General features: G+C 35.6%; 1 protein-coding gene across 1 annotated transcript in view; it reads left to right on the top strand.

Moving 5' to 3' along the window:
• Positions 1 to 20,319, top strand: part of PPFIA2 (PTPRF interacting protein alpha 2) — a 474,947-nt gene that overhangs the window by 313,636 nt on the left and 140,992 nt on the right. Inside the window, exon 7 of the mRNA XM_079936903.1 lies at positions 13,039 to 13,155. Within this exon, the coding sequence (XP_079793029.1) occupies positions 13,039 to 13,155 (117 nt within the window). The remainder of the gene's footprint in view (positions 1 to 13,038; positions 13,156 to 20,319) is intronic.

Raw genomic sequence — 20,319 nt, forward strand, 5'->3', positions numbered from 1 at the left:
AGTTGACTGACTGGATATGCTGCTTTTCTGGTCATGAAGAGCATTTACAAGGACAGAGTTACCTAAGTTACCTAAGGTCTGGTTTGCTGATGTGGGTCCATCTCGGACCTAGAAAGTTATTTCAACACCTCCTAACATATGTTAAAGTGCTCAATACCATATTGTTAACTATAGGCACTATGTTGTACAGCAGATCTCTAGAACTGATTCATCTTGCATAACTGAAACTTTATATCCATTGAGCAACAACTCCCCATTCTCCCCTGCCCCCAACCCCCAGAATGCACCAGATATCTTTTCTGATCTCTGCAGCTAAGCAGGGTCCAAGCCTGGTTAGTACTCAGATCACAGAGATGAATTTTAATGTGATGTTTTAAAGGATTCAAATATATGTTGATGGAAATATAGCACCTTTGGATTACTAAAACAGAAGGTTCATTCTAAAACATCCCAAATTTCCTGACAGCAGATGGACTGCAGTTGAATAAACAGATGACAGAGATGTGATTAATATTATCTAGACCTACCTTTATTAATTTAATAATCAGTATTTGCTTGATGAATTTAATACTACCTTGTATACATGAAATAACTAAAGAAGAAACTTTTATTCATGTCAGCATAATTCATAAAAGAGTAAATATTGAGACTTTTGAAGACAGACTCTTAGTCACAGAGCGTACCTGCTACTCTATAAACGTAAGTTCTCAATGGACTATTTAGTTTGCTGTGACCCTCTTCTCAGCATAACTCGGTCTCCTCATTTTGCTTTTCTTTTTTGTTTATTTGGAGGAGAAGGGATATATGTAGTCAGTTGTCCCGCTGCCTTTAGCTGAAGCCCAAACCAAATTAGCATATTTTGATACTTCTGACTTTAGAGAGTAAGGGACCTAGTGGTAGTGACTATGGGGAAAACGAAGAAGTAAGCCTTTGTTCCATGTCAAGAAGTACTTTATCATAATCAATACCTATAGTAAGTTCTATTTGCTTTTCTCATTCTGAGACAAGTGTTAAAAGATAAACTGAGGCATATTAAAAATTTGTAAGAGTTTATTGGAAAAAAAATCAAATCGAGCAATGCCAAACCAGAAGTGGTCAGGAGTGCTCCACCATAGGAGCATGGGGAAACCCTCAGAAATAGTGCGGGAGCAAAGAAGAGAAATTATTTGATTGGCTGTAGCTTAAATCCTAACTGGCTGTTTGTGATCGGTTATCCTAAGTGTTTGGTTGTGTAATCTTGAGGCGTCACAGGCTTAGATTTTGGTTTGCTTCTGTAGGTCGCTTTGGCATTAGAGCCACCGCGATCTAATGGCCTCCTTTTTTAATTAAACTATTTTTTAAGTAGGATTCTGCTGTCTTCTTTAGGGAGGGAAGTTATTAGCAATGGCATCGTCCAGGGTGATGGAGATTGCAATATACTTTTTCCATGACATTCAAAACTTTCAACTAAATTGCTGCCACCATTCTCAGCACTCAACACTGAATTATTGCAGTTGTTTACATGTGGTGTTGCACTTCTCAGTGTCATTTGTTTACATCAATGAATATTTTCCACCCCTCCTCATTTATTTATTTGCTTATTTATATTTTCAACTGAGGCTTGCTTTCTTGCAGTGAAAAATAAAATTTGTTCAGTATGTGTTTTTCTATTATTGACACTTTGGGAAAACTCTTCAAGACTTCTCTTTTGCTTTTGTTCTCTGGATTAATTCCTGTACTTTACCACACTAACAGCCTCCTTGGCCATTTTTATTACTATTCTTTCATCTAATGTCATTCTTAGCTGCTACTCTACTACAATAGCAGTACTGTGCCTTAACAAAGTCCACTAATACTGTCCAATTTAAGTTGTTTTGTTTATATGCTTCTAATGCATTTATATGCTCCTAATGATGCCGGCATTTGATTTTATTATCGTTTTAAATATTAAAGAATTATTTGAATAGTGGAAATAAATAAAAATAAAGAGTAACCAAGTGTCAGAAAAATGTAATGACTGAAATACCAATTAGATGAAAAGGATAGAGATAGTTTGATAGAGAGTTGTAATTTAGATCAGAATTACATATCAATAACTATACTAAAATACAGCTATTGTTGAATGTTATAGTTAACGTTGGAAATAGAAATCTTAATCATTCACTGTAAAAACAAATCTAAGGAAACATTTGAAATGTTATTGTTCTTTCAACCATTGTCTTAAACTTAAAACTAAAAATAACAGTTTTGCATGACAGTTACTGTTTTAAGAATGGTCTTAAAAATCTTTAATATTATCTTAAAAGAATTTTTTCATCATTAAAAACTAAATAAGCTTAGATTCCGTAGTCATACAAGGTATCTTTATGTTTTTAGATATAAGCAGATATAAAATTTGGAAATAGCCAAATTGCATGTACTGTTTGTGTACTATCTTTTTCATCAAAGCGTCACCAGAAACTTACTGGTGATGTGCTTTTAAATTTTAATATCCAGTCAGTTCATCTAATGGGAATTGGAAAGGCTGGTCAGCCAGAGTGGAGTAGGTTAAAAATAAAAGTATGCAGTATGTTCTAATTAATTCAGTAATTATTTATTGACTAAATAGTATAGTGGTAAAAATTCTAAGCAACCACCAAATTAAACTATACTTCCCACCTCCAAGCTACCTGGTCATTCATTTGGATAAATGGATTCATTCTTTAAATCATTAATTAAATAACTATTTTTTAAACTTGACAAGAGGTTAATCCTCACAATACAAACCTCTGATTCCCATGTCAAGACAATTTGATTGTTCATTGGATCAGTTACGTTTCACAAATTTTCAGTCTATCCATTCTCACTGAAAAACAATGAAAGTTAATGTTACACATGAGCTGATCAAACTGCATTGGAATACATGAAGTTGCTTTTCACTGGCTTTAATATGCTTCAGTGATGCTCATAAATCTTACGTCCAAAAGCCAGAGCTGGAAAGTGAAATTGCTATTGTCTTAGTATCCTTAGTTCTGTTTGAATAAGTGTCTCAATCTTTTTGGTTTCCCAATTAATATATAACAACACAAATCCAAACTATTGTGTCTGGAGAGTTGAGTTGCTTAAGTGTAAATTGTAAATCCTTTCTGTTCTACTAGTTGCTTTGTCTTTGTTTTTATCATGTTGCAACCTCAGTGTAATCTAAGCCTGGAATTCAGCTAAATTAGAATAAGTTATCTGTGTAGAAGCAAACTATGTGTTGGTGTAGTGAGAATTCTGTAAGTCTCACTCTTGGAATTGTTAATTGAGTTTGGGGTAAAAATAGATGAAAAGAATCTTTGTTAATTAGATGTGGGCACTGTCTGGAAGTTGTTGTTAAATACGTAAAGGCAACTATGAATTTAAAAACATCAGAATGAAGATCTGAGAATTGGCATGAGTATGGTAGACATGATTTATTTTAAAAAGTAGCTGGGAAATTTTCAAGGTAAACTGGAATGGCTGTGCCACAAAAGAATTATAAATAAAAATGATAAATAATGTAAACAGCATGATTTCTATTCCTAAAAATAATTGAAGACATCTTATGTGTCTAAATTGTTTTGCCAAATCAGGGCAGATAAATTCTTCTGCTATCAGACCACAGAACTGTAGTCCTGATAAATATTTGGATTGTGTATGCAGTGAATCATTTCATTAATTTTCAAAAGGCATTATAGCATAATGCTTAAAAACCATCCATTTTGAAGGTATCATACCTGGGTTGGAAACCTTTGTCGTATCTTTTTCTGTATGACCTCAAGTATATTATTTATGCCCTTTATGTTAGTTCCCTTACTTATAAAATAAAAATAATAATACACAGTTTATAAGGTTACTGGGAAGATTAAATGAAATAATGTATGTAAATTGCTTTGCGTGTATGTGGCATATAATTGATGTTCAACATAGAGCAACTATTATTATTGCTAGCAGTTCTTAATTATACATTTAATTTCTAAACTCCTATTCCTTATTTGTCTTCCTTCCTTATCCAACTTCAGGGAAATATCTCGTACATTGACATTTTCAAAAAGATGAGGAAGAGGAAAAAAAGTGAAAATTAAATTAATTTACATTGCTTTTCTGTTTCCACTTTAAGAATTTTGTTGGCAGAAACAAGTTTCTGGATACCCTTGGAATTCCACTTTCCATCTAATGTCAATCTGTCCTAAGTCTAAAGCATATAAACACAGTGTGTACTTCAGTGCACCTCAATCATATTATCTAGGCTACAATACACTTGTAAAATTTTTTTTTAATATTTTAAGACACAATGAAATTGCCTATTACTTTATATTTATAGAGTATCTCTTGTAGACTTTAAGCTGCCCTTCCGTGGTCCTATCCCTATCCTCCTTTACAGTTGTCTGTGCCTTCTACATCACCTCCTCACACTGAGAGTTGTGAATATCCTACAAGGCTATGTCAATATTTCTTGTTCTTTTCTTTCTGTATTTCCCCAGTGAGCTCTTCCATGCCCAGGGCTCCTTTTTAACCTTGAATCATGCAATATGAACTTTAGGAAAGACTTCAAGTTCATATGGTCTTTTATGTGGATAACTAATTTGCTTCTCCATGTATACATTCTCAAGTATTTTTCCATCCAATTTTTCCAGCTCCCTATAGGACTTTTCCATTCATACCGTCTGCTGTCATTCAATACTCCATAAATATTTCTAGAGTGCTTTCTACTTGTCAGAGAGTTTACTAAGAACTGGGAATAAATAATCAATCAGATATAGTTTCTGGTCTCAAGGCACTCAGCGTCAAAATGGGCAGTCAGAAAACTAACAGCCAATTGTGCTAACGAGTGATAATTTGTATGATATGAGTTATTGGAGAATGCTAAGGAAGTATGTAACTTAAATCGCTGGGATGCCACCCATCCCACAGTGCATGACATATAAGCTAAGACCTGAAAGATAACTGAGAAGAGTTTAGGAGGAGGAAGGGTGTGTAAGGAAAAACTCTGTCCTACCTTCTGTGATTCTCCTTTCCGCTCACACTGCTGCTACACTCGCAGCACTTCCAACACCAGTTGTACGGGAGTTTTTCCCCTACCAAACAATTCACTGCAACACCAACAGAGTGTCCTGTTCTGTCAATTCTGACACTATCTACCTGGAGGTAGCACCAGATCCTACAGGTTAAGGGCTCAGTCCCACTCCCACCCTACTTCAGATGCCAATTCCAAGTCCAATTTGTCATCTGTGCTTCTGACTGAATGGGTATAAATCAGAGACTCCCATTAACCCCTCCTTGGGTTTGATTAATTTGCTAGAGCAGCTCATAGAACTCAGGAAAACATTTACCTAACCTACGTTTACCAGTTTATTAAAGGGTATGATAAAGGATACAGATGAACAACCAGATGAAAAGATACATAGAGTGAGGTCTAGGAGTGTCTCGAGTTCAGGACCTTCTGTCCCTGTGGAGTTGGGATACATCACTCTCCCAGTATGTGGATATGTTCACCAACCTGGAAGCTCCCCAACCCCTGTACTTTTGGGAGTTTTATGAAGGCTTCATTACATAGGCATATCAGTCATTAAGTTCATTTCCAGCCCCTGTTTGCTCTCTGGAGAATGGTGGATGGAGCTAAAAATTCCAAGCTTGAAATCACAGCTTGGTCCTTCTGGCGATGAGCCCCCATCCAGGAGCCCACCCAGAATCCCCCATTAGAAAAAAAGATGCCCTGAGTGCTGTTGTCAGGAATTTACAAGGGTTTTAGGAGCTCTGTGCGTGAGCATTCCAAATGAATATAAACACTCACAGCCAAGATGGCATTTTGGGTGTGTGTAACTGCAAGTCCTTCAATAAGCTAGAACATGAAGTATGAATAAGAAGATAAAGGTGATCATTGTTACATTATAAATGCTTACAGTACATCATATACAATTAAGTATTTTACAGTCCAAACACACTAAAACATAGGTATTATTATCCCTCATTTTATAGCAGAGGAACATGAACTTGAGGTTAAGAAACTTGTATAAAATCATACAACCAGTAACACCTAGAAGGGCCAGGACTCATCCTAGGCCTTTTAAGAATATTTAAGAATGCTATGCTTCTCGGAATCACCTTCCAAATAAACTACTGTGTGAAATTATTTGTCTCAGGGTCCGCTCTCAAGAAATCTTAAACTTGGAAGAAAAGATAGTATAGATGAAATGATGTAAAGAAGAAAAATTTATATAATGTGCTGAGCACAGTTTTTGGCACATTGTAAGAGCTCATTAAATGATTGTTATTTTGTTGTTGTTGCCTTACTGCTTCTTTCTTTGTTTCCTTCATTAACTAGAATGTAAGCTTTTTGAGAGAAGGACTTTTTTCCCCAGTGGTGTCTCATATTTAGAACAATGATCAATGAATATTTGTTGAATAAATAGATTAATACATTTTAGGGACTTCTCTGGTGGCACAGTAGTTAAGAATCCGCCTGCCAATGCAGGGAACACGGGTTCGAGCCCTGGTCCGGGAAGATCCCACATGCCGTGGAGCAACTAAGCCCGTGCACCACAACTACTGAACCTGTGCTCTAGAGCCTGCAAGCCACAACTACTGAGCCCATGTGCCTAGAGCCCGTGCTCCACGACAAGAGACGCCACCCAAATGAGAAGCCCGCACACCACAATGAAGAGTAGCCCCCACTCGCCACAACTAGAGAAAGCCTGCGCTCAGCAACAAAGACCCAATGCAGCCAAAAATAAAATTAATTAATTAATTAATTTAAAAAAATAAAGTGCTGCAAAGGACTTCCCTGGCAGTCCAGCAGTTAGGACTCTGTGCTTCCACAGCAGAGGGCATGGGTTCGATCCCTGGTCAGGGAGCTAAGATCCCGCATGCCACGTGACACAGCCAAAATAAATAAATAAATAACAATAATAATAAAAAAATAAAGTGCTTCAAGAAAAGAACTGTCAACAACTCTACATCTGGCAAAAAATATCCTTCAGGAATGAAAGTAAAATAAAGACATTCTCAATGAAGGCTAAGAGAATTTATCATCTGTGGGCCTGCTGTAAAAGAAAGTCAAAGGAAGTTCTTCAGGCTGAAGTGATATGACCCCACAGATAAACTTGGAAGTTTAGGAATAAACAAGGAGCAACAAAATATGAAAAAAAATACATTTTAAACACTTGATAAATGTGAGAATATAGAGATATGAAATAGACTCTATTATTTTCTCCCAAATCACATTTCTCTTAAGAATCACATGTTTCTGTGCATTTCCTGACACCTGAAGTTTCCAAGATGTCAACTTTCAGTGATGTTTTAGCTGTCTTTTGAAGAGGACATCTTACAGCATATGAAGAACTCACTAAAACATTTTTATGAATCTCAAACTTTTGTTTTCAATAATGAATTTCATTTTCTGAACTCTCTGCCTGGAAAGTTTTTCTCCCAGATAGCCACATTGCTTCCTGCCTCTCATCTTCAGGTCTATACTCAGAAATCACCTAATTCCTAATTAAACTGCACCTCATAGCATCCCTCCCTTGCTTTAATTTTCCCTTTGCAATTATCGCCATTTAAAAATGTATTCCACTTATTTTTGTTTGTAGTTTGTCTCACCCAACAAGAATGAATTAAAGAACTTTGCCTTTTCCCCCTATTAATTTTCCTAAAACCTGATATATCATCAGTGAAATATCAATGAATGTACGTGAAATGAATGAATCTCTCCAGGTCATCAAGGAAAACTGTTTTTCAAAGAAAGAGGATAGAAGAGAGTCTGTTGCAAGACATACTAGGAACCCTGAAATAGTCTGGTAGAAAAAGGGATGGCGGCTGGGGAATTTTCCTGACTAGAAGACTGGCCACCAAGACCACCAGTAGTCCACTGTGTGAGCTCAGAGCTTGTCAGAGATTGATAAGAGCCAAAAACAACCTGACAGAGGCAAAGGTTTAAAGAAAAAAACTTGGAAGGCTGCCTTGGGAATATAATGGGTTTGGGAGTGCCTAGAAGCAGTGAGTCAGGCTGTCAGAAGCTTAATGAGCTATCAGGAAACACGAAGAAGGGTCCAGGCAAAGCAATAAGCCAGAGAGCAAGAATCACACAGATGCCAGAGTTTTAGCTGAAGTACGTTAGCTTTTTGAGTCACCTGTCATTATTTTATCTTCTTCCTTTTTTTTTTCCTCCTCCTTGTCACCTTGACTAGCCTGAATGAGTACTGGTACACCCTCATGTATTCTTTTTTTCTAAAGAACTCTTTTTTTTTTTTTTTTGCCCCAGATTTAAAAAAAAAAAAATTAACTTTTTACCTTGTATTGGAGTATAGCCGATAAGCAATGTTCTGATAGTTTCAGGCGCACAGCCAAGCTACTCAGCCATATATATACATGTATCCATTCTCCCCCAGACTCCCCTCCCATCCAGACTGCCACATAACATTCAGCAGAGGTCCCTGTGCTATACAGTAGGTTCTTTTGGTTATCCTTTTTAAATATAGTAGTGTGTACATATCCATCCCAGACTCCCTAACTATCCCTTCCACCCTTCACCCCCCCACCCCCGGCAACCATAAGTTCGGTCTCTAAATCTGTGAGTCTGTTTCTGTTTTGTAAATACATTCATTTGCATCGTTTCTTTTTAGAGTCCTCATATAAGCGATATCATACGATATTTCTCTTTCTCTGTCTGACTAACTTCACTCAGTATGACAATCTCTAGGTCCATCCATGTTGCTGCAAATGGCATTATTTCATTCTTCTTTTATGGCTGAGTAATATCAGATGTGAACTTGTTAACGGTTGATCCCCAAATTCCACCCCACCTCCATGGGTTGTATGTGTCTTTTTTTAAATAAACACACCCCAAATCTCTGTAACATATGGACCTCCAGGATCAGGAGAGGTGTCTGGGAAGTACCTGGCTTGGGTTGGCCAGAAGGGCACATTTCCACCTCCCAAATAAGTGCAAAGACACTTTTAGTTGCAAATGACAGAAAACGAATCCAAACAAGTTTGAGCACAGAGGGGAAATTTTGGGCTTATTTTACTGAAATGCCAGGGATAGAGTTGATTTATGGCTAAAATCAGCAGCAGAAGTAATTCGTCAGGGCTCCAGCTTTTCTACCTGCTTCTCTATGAGGAGGAACTGATGGCAAATAGAACTCTGATCATATCCCACCAGCTTACGTTCCATAGTAGAAAGGAGACTCTTCCCCCATATCTCTGCCAGAAATTTCTCTCAAGGAATGTTCTAACTGCCCTGGCTTAGATCATGTGCCCACCCATTGGCCATGAGTCTGGCCCCCTGATTGACAGTCTCTCTAAGATTAGAGTGGGGAAGGAAAATTCCCCAGTGAAAATGTAAGATGTTGTCACCAAAAGGAATATGAATGAATTCTGGACATTTTAAAACAAATGTCGACAAACACTTGACAAATCATGGTTGATCAGTTAAAATGACTGTAGAAAGTTTCTCTTGACCAGTGTTCCATGGGCCTCAGTGGATTGGTATGTGTGGAAATGCATGCAAAATTCTGCCTATATGTGAATCTGTCCAGGGAGGGGTCCATACTTCAATGAAGTACAAAGGATTCCAAGGTGGGAGGGTAGCAGTGCTTGGAAAGGAAATGCTTCCTTCCCATCCTCACCCACCATTAACTTCCCCTGACTTAATAGAGCCCAAATGCAAAGCCATGTGAGACAATGTGACATAGTACAAGGTATAAAGATAAGGACTTTTGTTTGATTCCTTAGTTCTCATTAAATTCTCTTTATCTCAGTTTAATCACTTGTTAAATGTGGATCATAAGACCTAATTTGCAGGTTAAAATAGTTCAACACAGTTCTTGGCACATAGTGGGTTTCCAGTGCATTGTTGCATTTATGTCACAACTGAGTAAGCAACAGAGACTCCCCAGAAGTGATTTGTCCTAACCACCACGCCATCCTATTTGTAATAGGTCATGCTGTTTAACAGTGAGGGATCCAGTCCTACTTAACTATTCTAGACAAGTCACTTGAGCCCTCCCTTTAACAGCGTTTTCTGTCAGTAGAGCCCAGAGAATGTTTTAAGGCTATCAGCCACTTTCATTCTGCTTGCTATATTTGTAAACCACTTCTGAAGCCACCTACTGCATTCCTTTGTCAAGCCAGCTGGGAGAATTTCCTAAAGAGGCCTGTGCTACCTTCAGCTACAGATTTCTAGGTGACCTTCACTGTGCTTTTGAACACACAGAAGAGCAGACCCAACCCCCAAAGTTGTATTCGCAGGAGAGAACCTCTCACTTTCCCCAGTGTGAAAGGAAGAAGAATCAAGCTTATTAACACCTACAATAAAATCAGATGCTGAAGCTTTGCTTTCATAACTACCCAGGATAATTTGTTAGTGAGCAAAAATAGAACAGAATATAATCATATTAGAATGATAGAGAATGTAGAGGATCCTGCATCAATTCTCCAGTTTCAAAAATCTAATGTGCAGGATTGATTTTTTTAGAAAAAGTAGAGTTTGCATGTTAGTGGTTGAAAAGTTTGTCTTGGAATTAATTGTCATGTATATATTTTATGAAAAACTGGAAGTTTGTAATTTTTTAATATGGTGGCACAACCATATTTGCATAAGGTTTTCCATGTGAATTTGGTGTTTTGACTTTTCTAATTAAGGTCATTAATTTATCATTTCACTGAGTCATTCAGTAAATCTTTATAGATGGCCTGCTTTATTTTAGGCACCATGGTGTATTTGATATTTGTCTGAACTACTAAACAAATTGAAGTTATTCTGTAAACTGAGAGTTAAGTTTGATGTTTAAATATTTTTTAAAAAGGTCTCTCTTCACTTCTAATTCAATAATGAAAGAAAAAGCATCGAATTTTAAAATTTATTGTTACTGTTGTCTTAACATATTTAAGTCATGGATGTTATCTTAGTGAAATGTCAGCATACAATACTTTAATTTAAAAATTCATAATAAAGTTTTATTATGTATTGATTATAATATTATTGCTTTATGCAAGAGAAAGATGTTAAGAATGTAATATGAAAATGATATATCCAGGGACTGTTTCATTCTTGTTTTTCCTTTGATGTAATTCATTTCTACACTAACTAACATGAGAGGAATGTCTGATGATTCTCAAGCACAGTAAATCTTTATCTTTTGTTTTTTCTGAATGAATTAGGTTTACATTCTTTGTTTTTCTATATCCATTTATTATTTAATTTAACATTTATATTAAATCCCTGCACATACTAATGTGATGTGCTGCTTCATATGAAAATGTTGTTTTCAATAATGTATTCCTTTGAAAATTATTTTCCCATGAGATATCATTAGGACTTCTGCTAGCTAAATAAACAAGCAAAGTGAGTAAATAAATAAAGGAGTAAAATATTAGTTTTTATTGAGTAAGATACACACCAAAATAAACAGATATATTGTAAAAAGTATAATGGCTAGGTACACTTTCTCTGAGAAGTAGATTTTTCAGCTGCCTTTTGAAAGCTGAGATTGTGTCAGCTGTAGTCTGAGCTGGGGAAAAATCCTTCAGGCAAGAAGATCAGCAAGTTCCTCAGTTCTGGGTGAGAAAGTGCCAGGTCTGTTTGAGGGACAGAAAGGAGGCCATTGTGGCAGAAGGGATCATGTAGGGTGTTACAGACCTTGTTAAGAAGTTTAAAATTATGCTAAACAAGTTGGGAAAACAGAGAGGTTCTTTGGAAAGCTGAAGAGTGACACAATATAACTTAAGTTTAAAAGATGAATCTAGCTGCTTTGTGGATGATAAATTGTAGATGGGCAAGGATGGGAGTAAGGGAACCAATTATTTGGTGATTGCAGTACTACAGGAGAGAAGGGCTTTTACAGAGTTGTTCTTCATTATGTGGTGATATGCCCTTAAGAAATGATAAGTTATGTGTTGAATTGCTGGAGGTCATATGCAAAATCACTTTTTCTCATGAATATATCATTGACATGTGGGCAGCAATGGCAGGCAGCAGGACACATACCCAATCTCTCGATGTCTTTTGTTTACTTGATAATTCTTTGTCTGTGTGACATGTTGGTCTCATAATTTCAACAAATAATTTTAATGATTCAATATTTATTTAATATAAATATTCAATATAAATATAAAATTCAATAAATATTGAATCATATTAAACTGATATGCTTAATATGTGCTAAATACTATGGACATTGATTTCCCCTAGAACCAATACTGACTCAATATCTGAGTTGATACTATAATAAAACTTGCCAAGAAACAAATAATTTATGGTATTAATATAATGTAAAATATTTTCAAAATAATATGTATAAATAGCAAATATATTTTTTAAATGCTAGAATGTGATTTTCCACTCTGTATATTATTAAGATCACTTAAACTACAACTATCTGAGAATCTGTTTCTTAGTTCAAAGTATCATGTGTATAAATCTGAGCTAAAATTTTGCAAGAATTAATTGCCTTCTGAGAATTTTTTTTCTGTAAATTAACTATATTTGGACTAGAAGTACTAAAATAATGGCCGTTAAGATAATGACAATGAGACCAATTTAATTTTAAATGCTCATGATAGTAGCACAAATTGTTTAAGTCTAGCTTCTTTATTTGCTTGTTTTAAAATTGCAGATGTGCTGTCTCTTAGGGAAGATGAATGTGCTCATAATTAGTTTTTAGTCGTCAATTTTCTGATTTATCTTTCTTTCATACTTTAAAAATTCAGACTAATACAAATTTTACTACATTTCATAAGTTAAATTAAAAAGTAATTTCTGAATTAATAACACATGGATCATGCCACTGATTTAAAAACATCTCAAGCTAGATAGATACATTTTCCAACTAGAAAATATTTTCTTAATTTCACGTTCCTATAAATATTATAAATATTATTCGAAATGCTAGCTTAAATTTTAGAAATATTGTTGAACTAATAATATGAGTAAAATTTAATGTTTATTTTCTGACTATTTGTTTGTATTCATTAGTTCTTAGCCACATTCAAGTAAACTCAGTTTTCTTATACTTCATGCTCTATTTTAGATTTTAAAGGCATAGTGCTTTTATTTTGCAGATTGTTGCCTTGCGTGAACAAAATGTTCATATACAAAGAAAAATGGCATCAAGTGAGGGATCCACAGAGTCAGAACATCTTGAAGGGATGGAACCTGGCCAGAAAGTCCATGAAAAGGTATGACACATATGACATGCTCTTACGTGGAAGTGTTTACTTGCTATATCGTTTGACAGGAGTATGAAGTATTTGTGTAATTCATGTAATAAACATTACTGTGTTTCGACTTGTTGATCAAAAGTGCATTATTATTTCCTTTATCATTAATTGCTCCTAATTTGATTCTCTCAAAAATAATATATGTGTGGATTTATGCACATATATATATTTGAATTTCTCATTACTTGCTATTAACTTGATTCTCTTAAAAAGAATTTAATTACATATCTGTTTGAACATATCTATAATTGAATAAATTATAAATTGAATAAATATCTAAATATATCTATATATCTCTATAGATATATTAATAATCTATATCCAGGACTGTTTAAAATACAGTAACAATAATTTTGATTTATAAGTGATATTATGTACAATTCGTGACTAATCTGTGGCTTATCACTGCAAAAACTTCTTTATAATATCTTATTTGGCTTATTTTCCATGTGTTTGATAAGACTACAGCAGTACTCCAGTTGATGAAAATTTACATTAAAAGATATCTGAAGTCATTAGACTTTTACTGTTTTTTAGAAGAAATTGATTTTCCTTTCGGGTGGGGCATAGACCCAGGCCAAGGAAACCAACAGTCTGTTTGGCGCTTTTCTGTGCTGAACCACTTGTTCCCAGCACAAGAGAAAGAAGGGCAGTTGCTGGTAGGTCTGGAATCAGATTAAGATTACATAAGCATTTGCACATCCTGTGCATGAGACTTAGACCATCTCCTGGATATTTGCAAGTTATAGCCCTGGATGCTTGAGCTCCTTAATCATCAAGATCTCATAAATCAGGTAGCTAAATTGGTGTCATTGTGAATATCAGGAGGTTTTAAAACATAGCGACTAAGAAGCAAGTGACTGTACCACAAAACAAATAGCACTAGACTTCTTATCATAATAAATTGAGCCCTTCCTCATTCATCCAGTTGAAACAAATGGAGGGGCTTCGTATGTTTCCTCCTTCAACTGTAAAAGCAAAAGAAGCCAAGTAAACCAGACATTTCCTGAGACCGCCATCAATTCTGGTGGCTGAGAAGCAAACAACTCTTCATTAAAGGCTTTACTATTTTAGCCTTTATCAATGTATTTTATAGAAATCTTAAGGTAGGTATTAACAATAAGCTACAATCTGACAGCTAGATTTCATGAGCTATATTTCAAATTTGAATAAAACTTATTTCTCTTTTCTTCAGATAAGTAAACTGGCATTAATTCAGTAAATAAACCAGCAAGCTCTTTAGGGCATTTGCACACAATCCTCAGTTTAGGAAACTAACATGTCATTTTACTATTACTGTTTCATTTTAATTATGTCATCAGTAATACAGTGCTATACCTTTCCTCAGAGAATTACAGAATGACATTGATTTGAGTACGAAAATGGACTTTATGGTCATCTAGTCTTTTTCTTAGAAGTCTTCAAAATATAGTGATGCCATATTATGCTTATCTGGACGAAAATTAAAGAAATATGCTTTCAAAGGCATAAAGAACTGAAGATCTTGTCTATTCGATAACAAACCATTTGGTGCTTAAAGCATTCCTCTAGTACTTCTGGGGAGTGGTGTACTCATACATGTAGTTTTGTTCAAATATTATTTTTTTTAAGATATAACCCCTAAATATTTAGGCATTATAGAATATAAGACAATTCATGTCAGATTAATTTTCAGAAACTGATTACAGTATTAGGATGAGGACCTGTGAATAAATGATGTTTGTCTCTATTGGACTCAGCAGATAGTGGTATATACATGGAGGTTTCTGAGTATTTGAAGACTTAAAGTACTTGTCTTTAACTTTCTTTGCCTTCCAGTTCTCGGTGAAGGCATTTCAGCCAGTGTAGAAGAGAAATTCTGTGCCATTGCTAACTCACTCACACTTTTTTATACATGTAACTAAAGATTTTTAAACATTGTAATTATCGGCATACTTTTTTTTAATTTCCCAGGATTGTAGGAAGAGTGATTTCCAAATGCTTTGAAATAATGATATACTAGTATTTTTTAAAATATCATGCCCCTATCCTGCAATGTAATCCTAAAGTATATGTCATATATTTTTTTAATTTTAAAAATAAATAAACTGTGCTTTAATTCATATTACTCCTTAGATGATTCAAGAAAGCACTTTAAAAGTTTTATTTATATCATATTTCTTTGCCTGATATTTCCTTTGTTTTCAACTTCATTGAGATATAACTGACATATAAGATTATATAAGTTTCAGGTGTGCAATGTGATGGTTTGCTCTACAAATTGTGTAAAGTTAAGGTATACAGTGTGATGATTTTGTATAAGTATATATTGTAAAATGATGATGATAAGATTAGTTCATCACCGTGTGTGTGTGTGTGTGTGTGTGTGTGTGTGTGTGTGTGTGTGTGGTGAGAACATTTAAGATTTACTTTCTTACCAACTTTCAAGTATACAATATTAACTATGGTCACCATGCTGTACATTAGATCCCCAGAATTTATTCATCTTCTAACTGCTGACATTTTTTGATAAAAGCTGAAATAATATCCTAATTATTATTTTTATCATCCCTTTATAAATACTGCTAAATTATGCACCTGAACATTATAAATCATCTTTTTGAAGTTATCCCCTTTAACAGGATTCTTTAAGGTATGTTAATACCATTGAATAACAAGTGTTATAGGATTGTAATTTAAATCCTAACACTTAATTTTTCAGTAACAAGTGTTTAAAAGGTATATTAAAACAAAGGAAAAGAGAATATTATTTTGGAGTGTCTATGTAGCAAAGGTTATCAGCGTAGGATGACTGTAGTATTAGTGTATAAACTGCAAAGGGGTTGTTGGGGAGGAAACATGAAACTATTGTCAGGTGCTGTGGAGCTGTCAGAAAGTGACTTGCAAATCCTAGTCACAAGGATCGCCCTTTGTTTAGGGCAGTAAAGTTACTTAAATTACATAGTCAGGTTGGGTTATTAGCCAACAGGAGAGGTTTTACGGCAGTGGCTTGAAAACTCTGTTGACAAAATAGTTGATAAAAATAGTCTCATAAAAGCACACTCTGAAACAGGCCTACTACTCATAGAAAAGTTGTGTAATTACTACGAACATTTTGAAAACAAAAATGAAAAGAAAAAAATAAGCTTAACTGAAACAATTTTGTTTCTGTGTGCCATGGATTTAATCAGGTGTTCTAGAAGAACGTAATTATCCACGGGATAATAAAAAATTTTTCAGAATACTAAATTTTACCTCATTAAAAGTTCAGGGCTAGGATCCATAACTTTCTTCCTGCTGCTTTCCAGAGAGGAGCTAACTTGTGAAAAATAAATTTTAATAAGCATGCTTCTCTTGTAAAAGAGATAGTAATGCTCCTGGCTCATATATTCTGTACTTCCAGTTATTTTTTCCAGCTGCAAATGTTTGCTAAGTAATGTGGGTAAGTAGTATGTTAGACAGTGGTTGAGATTCAGAAGACATTCCCTGTAAAATTTGCAGGAGTGAAAATAATATGCAGTGAAAATAATCTGCCCAAATTAATATTGCAAAACATGATGAATAAAGTGGTGTCAAAAATGATACTAGAGTTTAAAGGAGAGATACATTAATTGTGACAGGAAGTGTCAGAGAGACAGTGTGGAACGGTGACTTGTTTGAAGTCAGTAGACCTGGATTCAAATCCCATCTCTGCCAATAACTACCTGGGTGTCCTTACTCTGTAACCTCCCTGAGTATCAGTTACAGGTAAATAGTCATGCCTAACTGGTAGCTTCGTTGTAAAGAATAGAAACACTGACTATGAATGACAAAATTCTTGACACATTGATTACAAGCAATAAACAGTATGGTTATAATATTTATTAATACTGTGTTCTCATGGTCATTCATTTTTCAATAAATATTTAGCGGTGACCTTACTGAAATGCTGGGAAATTTGTCCTGTTCTGGGTGGTTGGGACGCTAATGAATAGGGCAGATGAGGGCACAGACAATAAGCACATACATGTAAAAGGGAGTGAGTGTGATCAAGGGGCAGGTGTGAGGTGGGTGGGGAGGATAGGTAGACATGGCACTGAAGAGCTTTTCAGGAGGTGGAGTTTGAACCGGAACCCAAAAGAATACAGAGAGTTAATGGAAAAGCTTAGAGTTTTTGAAACAAAAGAAACACTAAGTGCAAATGCACCGACAGTGGGAAAGAGCTTCTTGGTACATTCTTGGGAAGAAAGGATGGCAGGGTAATGTAGTCTAGCTGTCAGGAGAGGGAGAAGCAGGAGACAGGCCACACAGGGGCACTGAGCAGGGACCAAATCATTTAAGTTCTTGTCGGCTGTATTAAGGAGTCCAATTTTATCTTCAGAGCAATGGGAAAACATAGAAGTGTTTTAAACATGGAAGCATCTTGATTAGATACTTTAAAAAAAATCACTTGCACTACAACTTTATGTCCATTTATCATTTTTTCACATATAATACTTCTGAAGCAGTTAGAGACTTTTTTTCCTTTTCTTAATTTTACAGACAATGAAATTGATGCCTACTTAGAAAAACTAAATGACTTATTTGTCCAGAGCAGGACGAGAACCCCAGTGTTCTCACCTCCTTTGTACTGTCATGTTCCTTCATGCCAGGATGCTTTCTCTAGGTGTTATTATTGATTTTTGAAAATTCATTCTAATTCAACCTTATTTTTTTCTGATCTTTTAGTCTTTCATAATTACACATATTTATTTGTCTAGAGTTGATTATTTTATTCTACTTGAGTATGATTTTTTTTTAATTCCTTACTTTTTTTTCCCAAAAATCTCTATTATATTTTTTTACTCTGAACAGATGCTCCAAGGCAGTAGCATTTAAAAATTTTAACTAGTATGAGTATGGCTTTTAAACCTGGGCAAGAGGGGTCCACAATTTATCAGGTCTATCTCTGGCCCTCTGTGCCTCTCCCTAAGGATGTTGAGTCCATGGGACCAGGGGAAACTGCACAGGTGTGAGCCACACCAGCACCCCTTTGCGACCACATGCCAAGCTCCTGGCAGCCCAGACTTTCTGACCAAACAGACCTTAGCCTTCAGGGCCTTTATGAGCTTGTTCCTAGGAGCAACATCTGTCCCTGCCCGCCCTCCAGTGCACCCATCCCTGGACCTAAGAAGAGACCAAGGGATACCTGTTTCTTGGGTCCCACGGAGTTTGAAAGTGCTGACTGAGGTATCCACATACATACAGGTAAAATAGACCGGTATTCTGGAAGGAGCTGAGGCTGAGAAGAGAAGGAGAGCAGGCTACAGTCCAGGGCCATATCTGGGTAACTAAGTTCTGGTGTGGAACTTCAAGGAGTCTGAGAATTACTCATTCTGGCCTAAAAGCCAGTGTGAAGGTATTATTTCAAGGAAGATAGTAAGACATATTTTTATTTGACAGTTTGTTAGCTTGATTTATAATTGTTACATATTTGGAGTTATGGCTTGTATGCCTCTCTTTGCTCGTTTGCCTTGGGCTCCACAAACACTAAGGACCCACCTGTCTGCTACCCACTGTAAGAAATATGACTTAGTTGCAACATTTTACTACGCACGCACACACGCACATATGTGTGCACGTGTATGTATACCTCTGTGTGCATGAGGGTGTAAAACTGAAGCTGAAGTTTCACAAAAGAATAGTTACACTTTACTATATGCAATACATTTTGATATTTTTTGTTCATTAGTGACTGAGGAATTACCATAGTTCTTCCCAGAGCTAAGGGTGGCTGATCTTTCCAGTGATCACACAACAGCACATCCTTGGCACGTCATGGGACGTCCTTTCCAAACTGGCTGGCCTCTTCTCACCTCTCAAGCTTCTCTGCTTGTCACTCCACTTTGAACTTAGCTACTCTGAATGAACCGAGCTGATGCTTCCCTTTTCAAAAGTGTTGCTCTCGTTATTCTCTCCTCTTAGAATTTGACATTAATTTGTGACTGTTCTTTAAATTAATAAAATGCAACATGATAATTGGGTAATGTGTAAATGTGCAGGCTGAATAAATATAAAATCAGAAATATATTTCTGTTTGCATTTTTTCAGTTCTTTAATTCATGCCAGATAGGCAGAAGAACTTGGCCAAAAACATGTAAAACAAAATGAAGAATCGGTGGCAAGAATAATTCTGAGATCAGAAAATCTAGTAATTGTGTAATGGTTGCATTCTGTGCATGAAGGACACTGAGCTGAAGTTTTATAAAAGATGAAACATGGGATGTGCCTTTACCAAAATTAAGGGTTTTGTGGATTTTTAGTGATACAAGGCTATTTTAGACTGAACCACCAAGGACAAAAATGGGCACTTAGAGAAAGTTAATATGACTATGTGAGCAATATGCACCTCAGTGGTGACAAAAGACCTTTATGTCCTCATGCTCTTGTGCCATATTATGAAATACCATAATATACAGATTCTACACAGCCTCATACAGACCTGTTAGCTGTATATTTAAATGTTTGGCTTATGAACATACCACATATCTATTTAAAAATACTGTAAGATACCATTTATCACAAATGCTATTCTTTCAAAGATCTCTGCTATGTTCCGGCTGAAAGCCCTCATCCATAGGGATGTGTCCAGTTATTAACTGTATTTTACCCATTTTTATATGCCTTCTTCACTCCATGTCAACTACTGCCAGTAACTGTTCATCCAAAAACTCAGTTCTTTGTTAATTGTGGCTTATTTTATGCATTATTGATTAAGCCCCAATTTCTTCTCTGTATCAAAGATAATTATCATTTGAATTTTTTTACATCTGAATAACCCTAACAGAATATTTTCTTCTGTGTGTTGATCTCCTATACAGTGATCTAATTTCTCATAATGACATGATAATAAAGTGTACACTTCTCTTTTAATTCATCAATTGAATTTTCAAGCAATGAAACCAAACAGAACTATGGGGTTTATGAATTTGCCATTTTGGGATTGGCACACCTCCTAGCAAAAAGAAGGTCCAAGTATAGCCCTCGATATACGAGGCAGGAGTGGCCTAGAGGACTACGATTGGCTAGAAAAGGGCCCAGAAGAGGCAAGGTTAGGCTGTTTCATGGTTCATCCATATGCACAGGAAGTTAGACTGTATCAATTTTATAGGAGTTGAGTATCAA

The sequence above is a fragment of the Stenella coeruleoalba genome, assembly GCF_951394435.1.
Source record: "Stenella coeruleoalba genome assembly, chromosome: 11".
Lineage (NCBI taxonomy): Eukaryota > Metazoa > Chordata > Mammalia > Artiodactyla > Delphinidae > Stenella > Stenella coeruleoalba.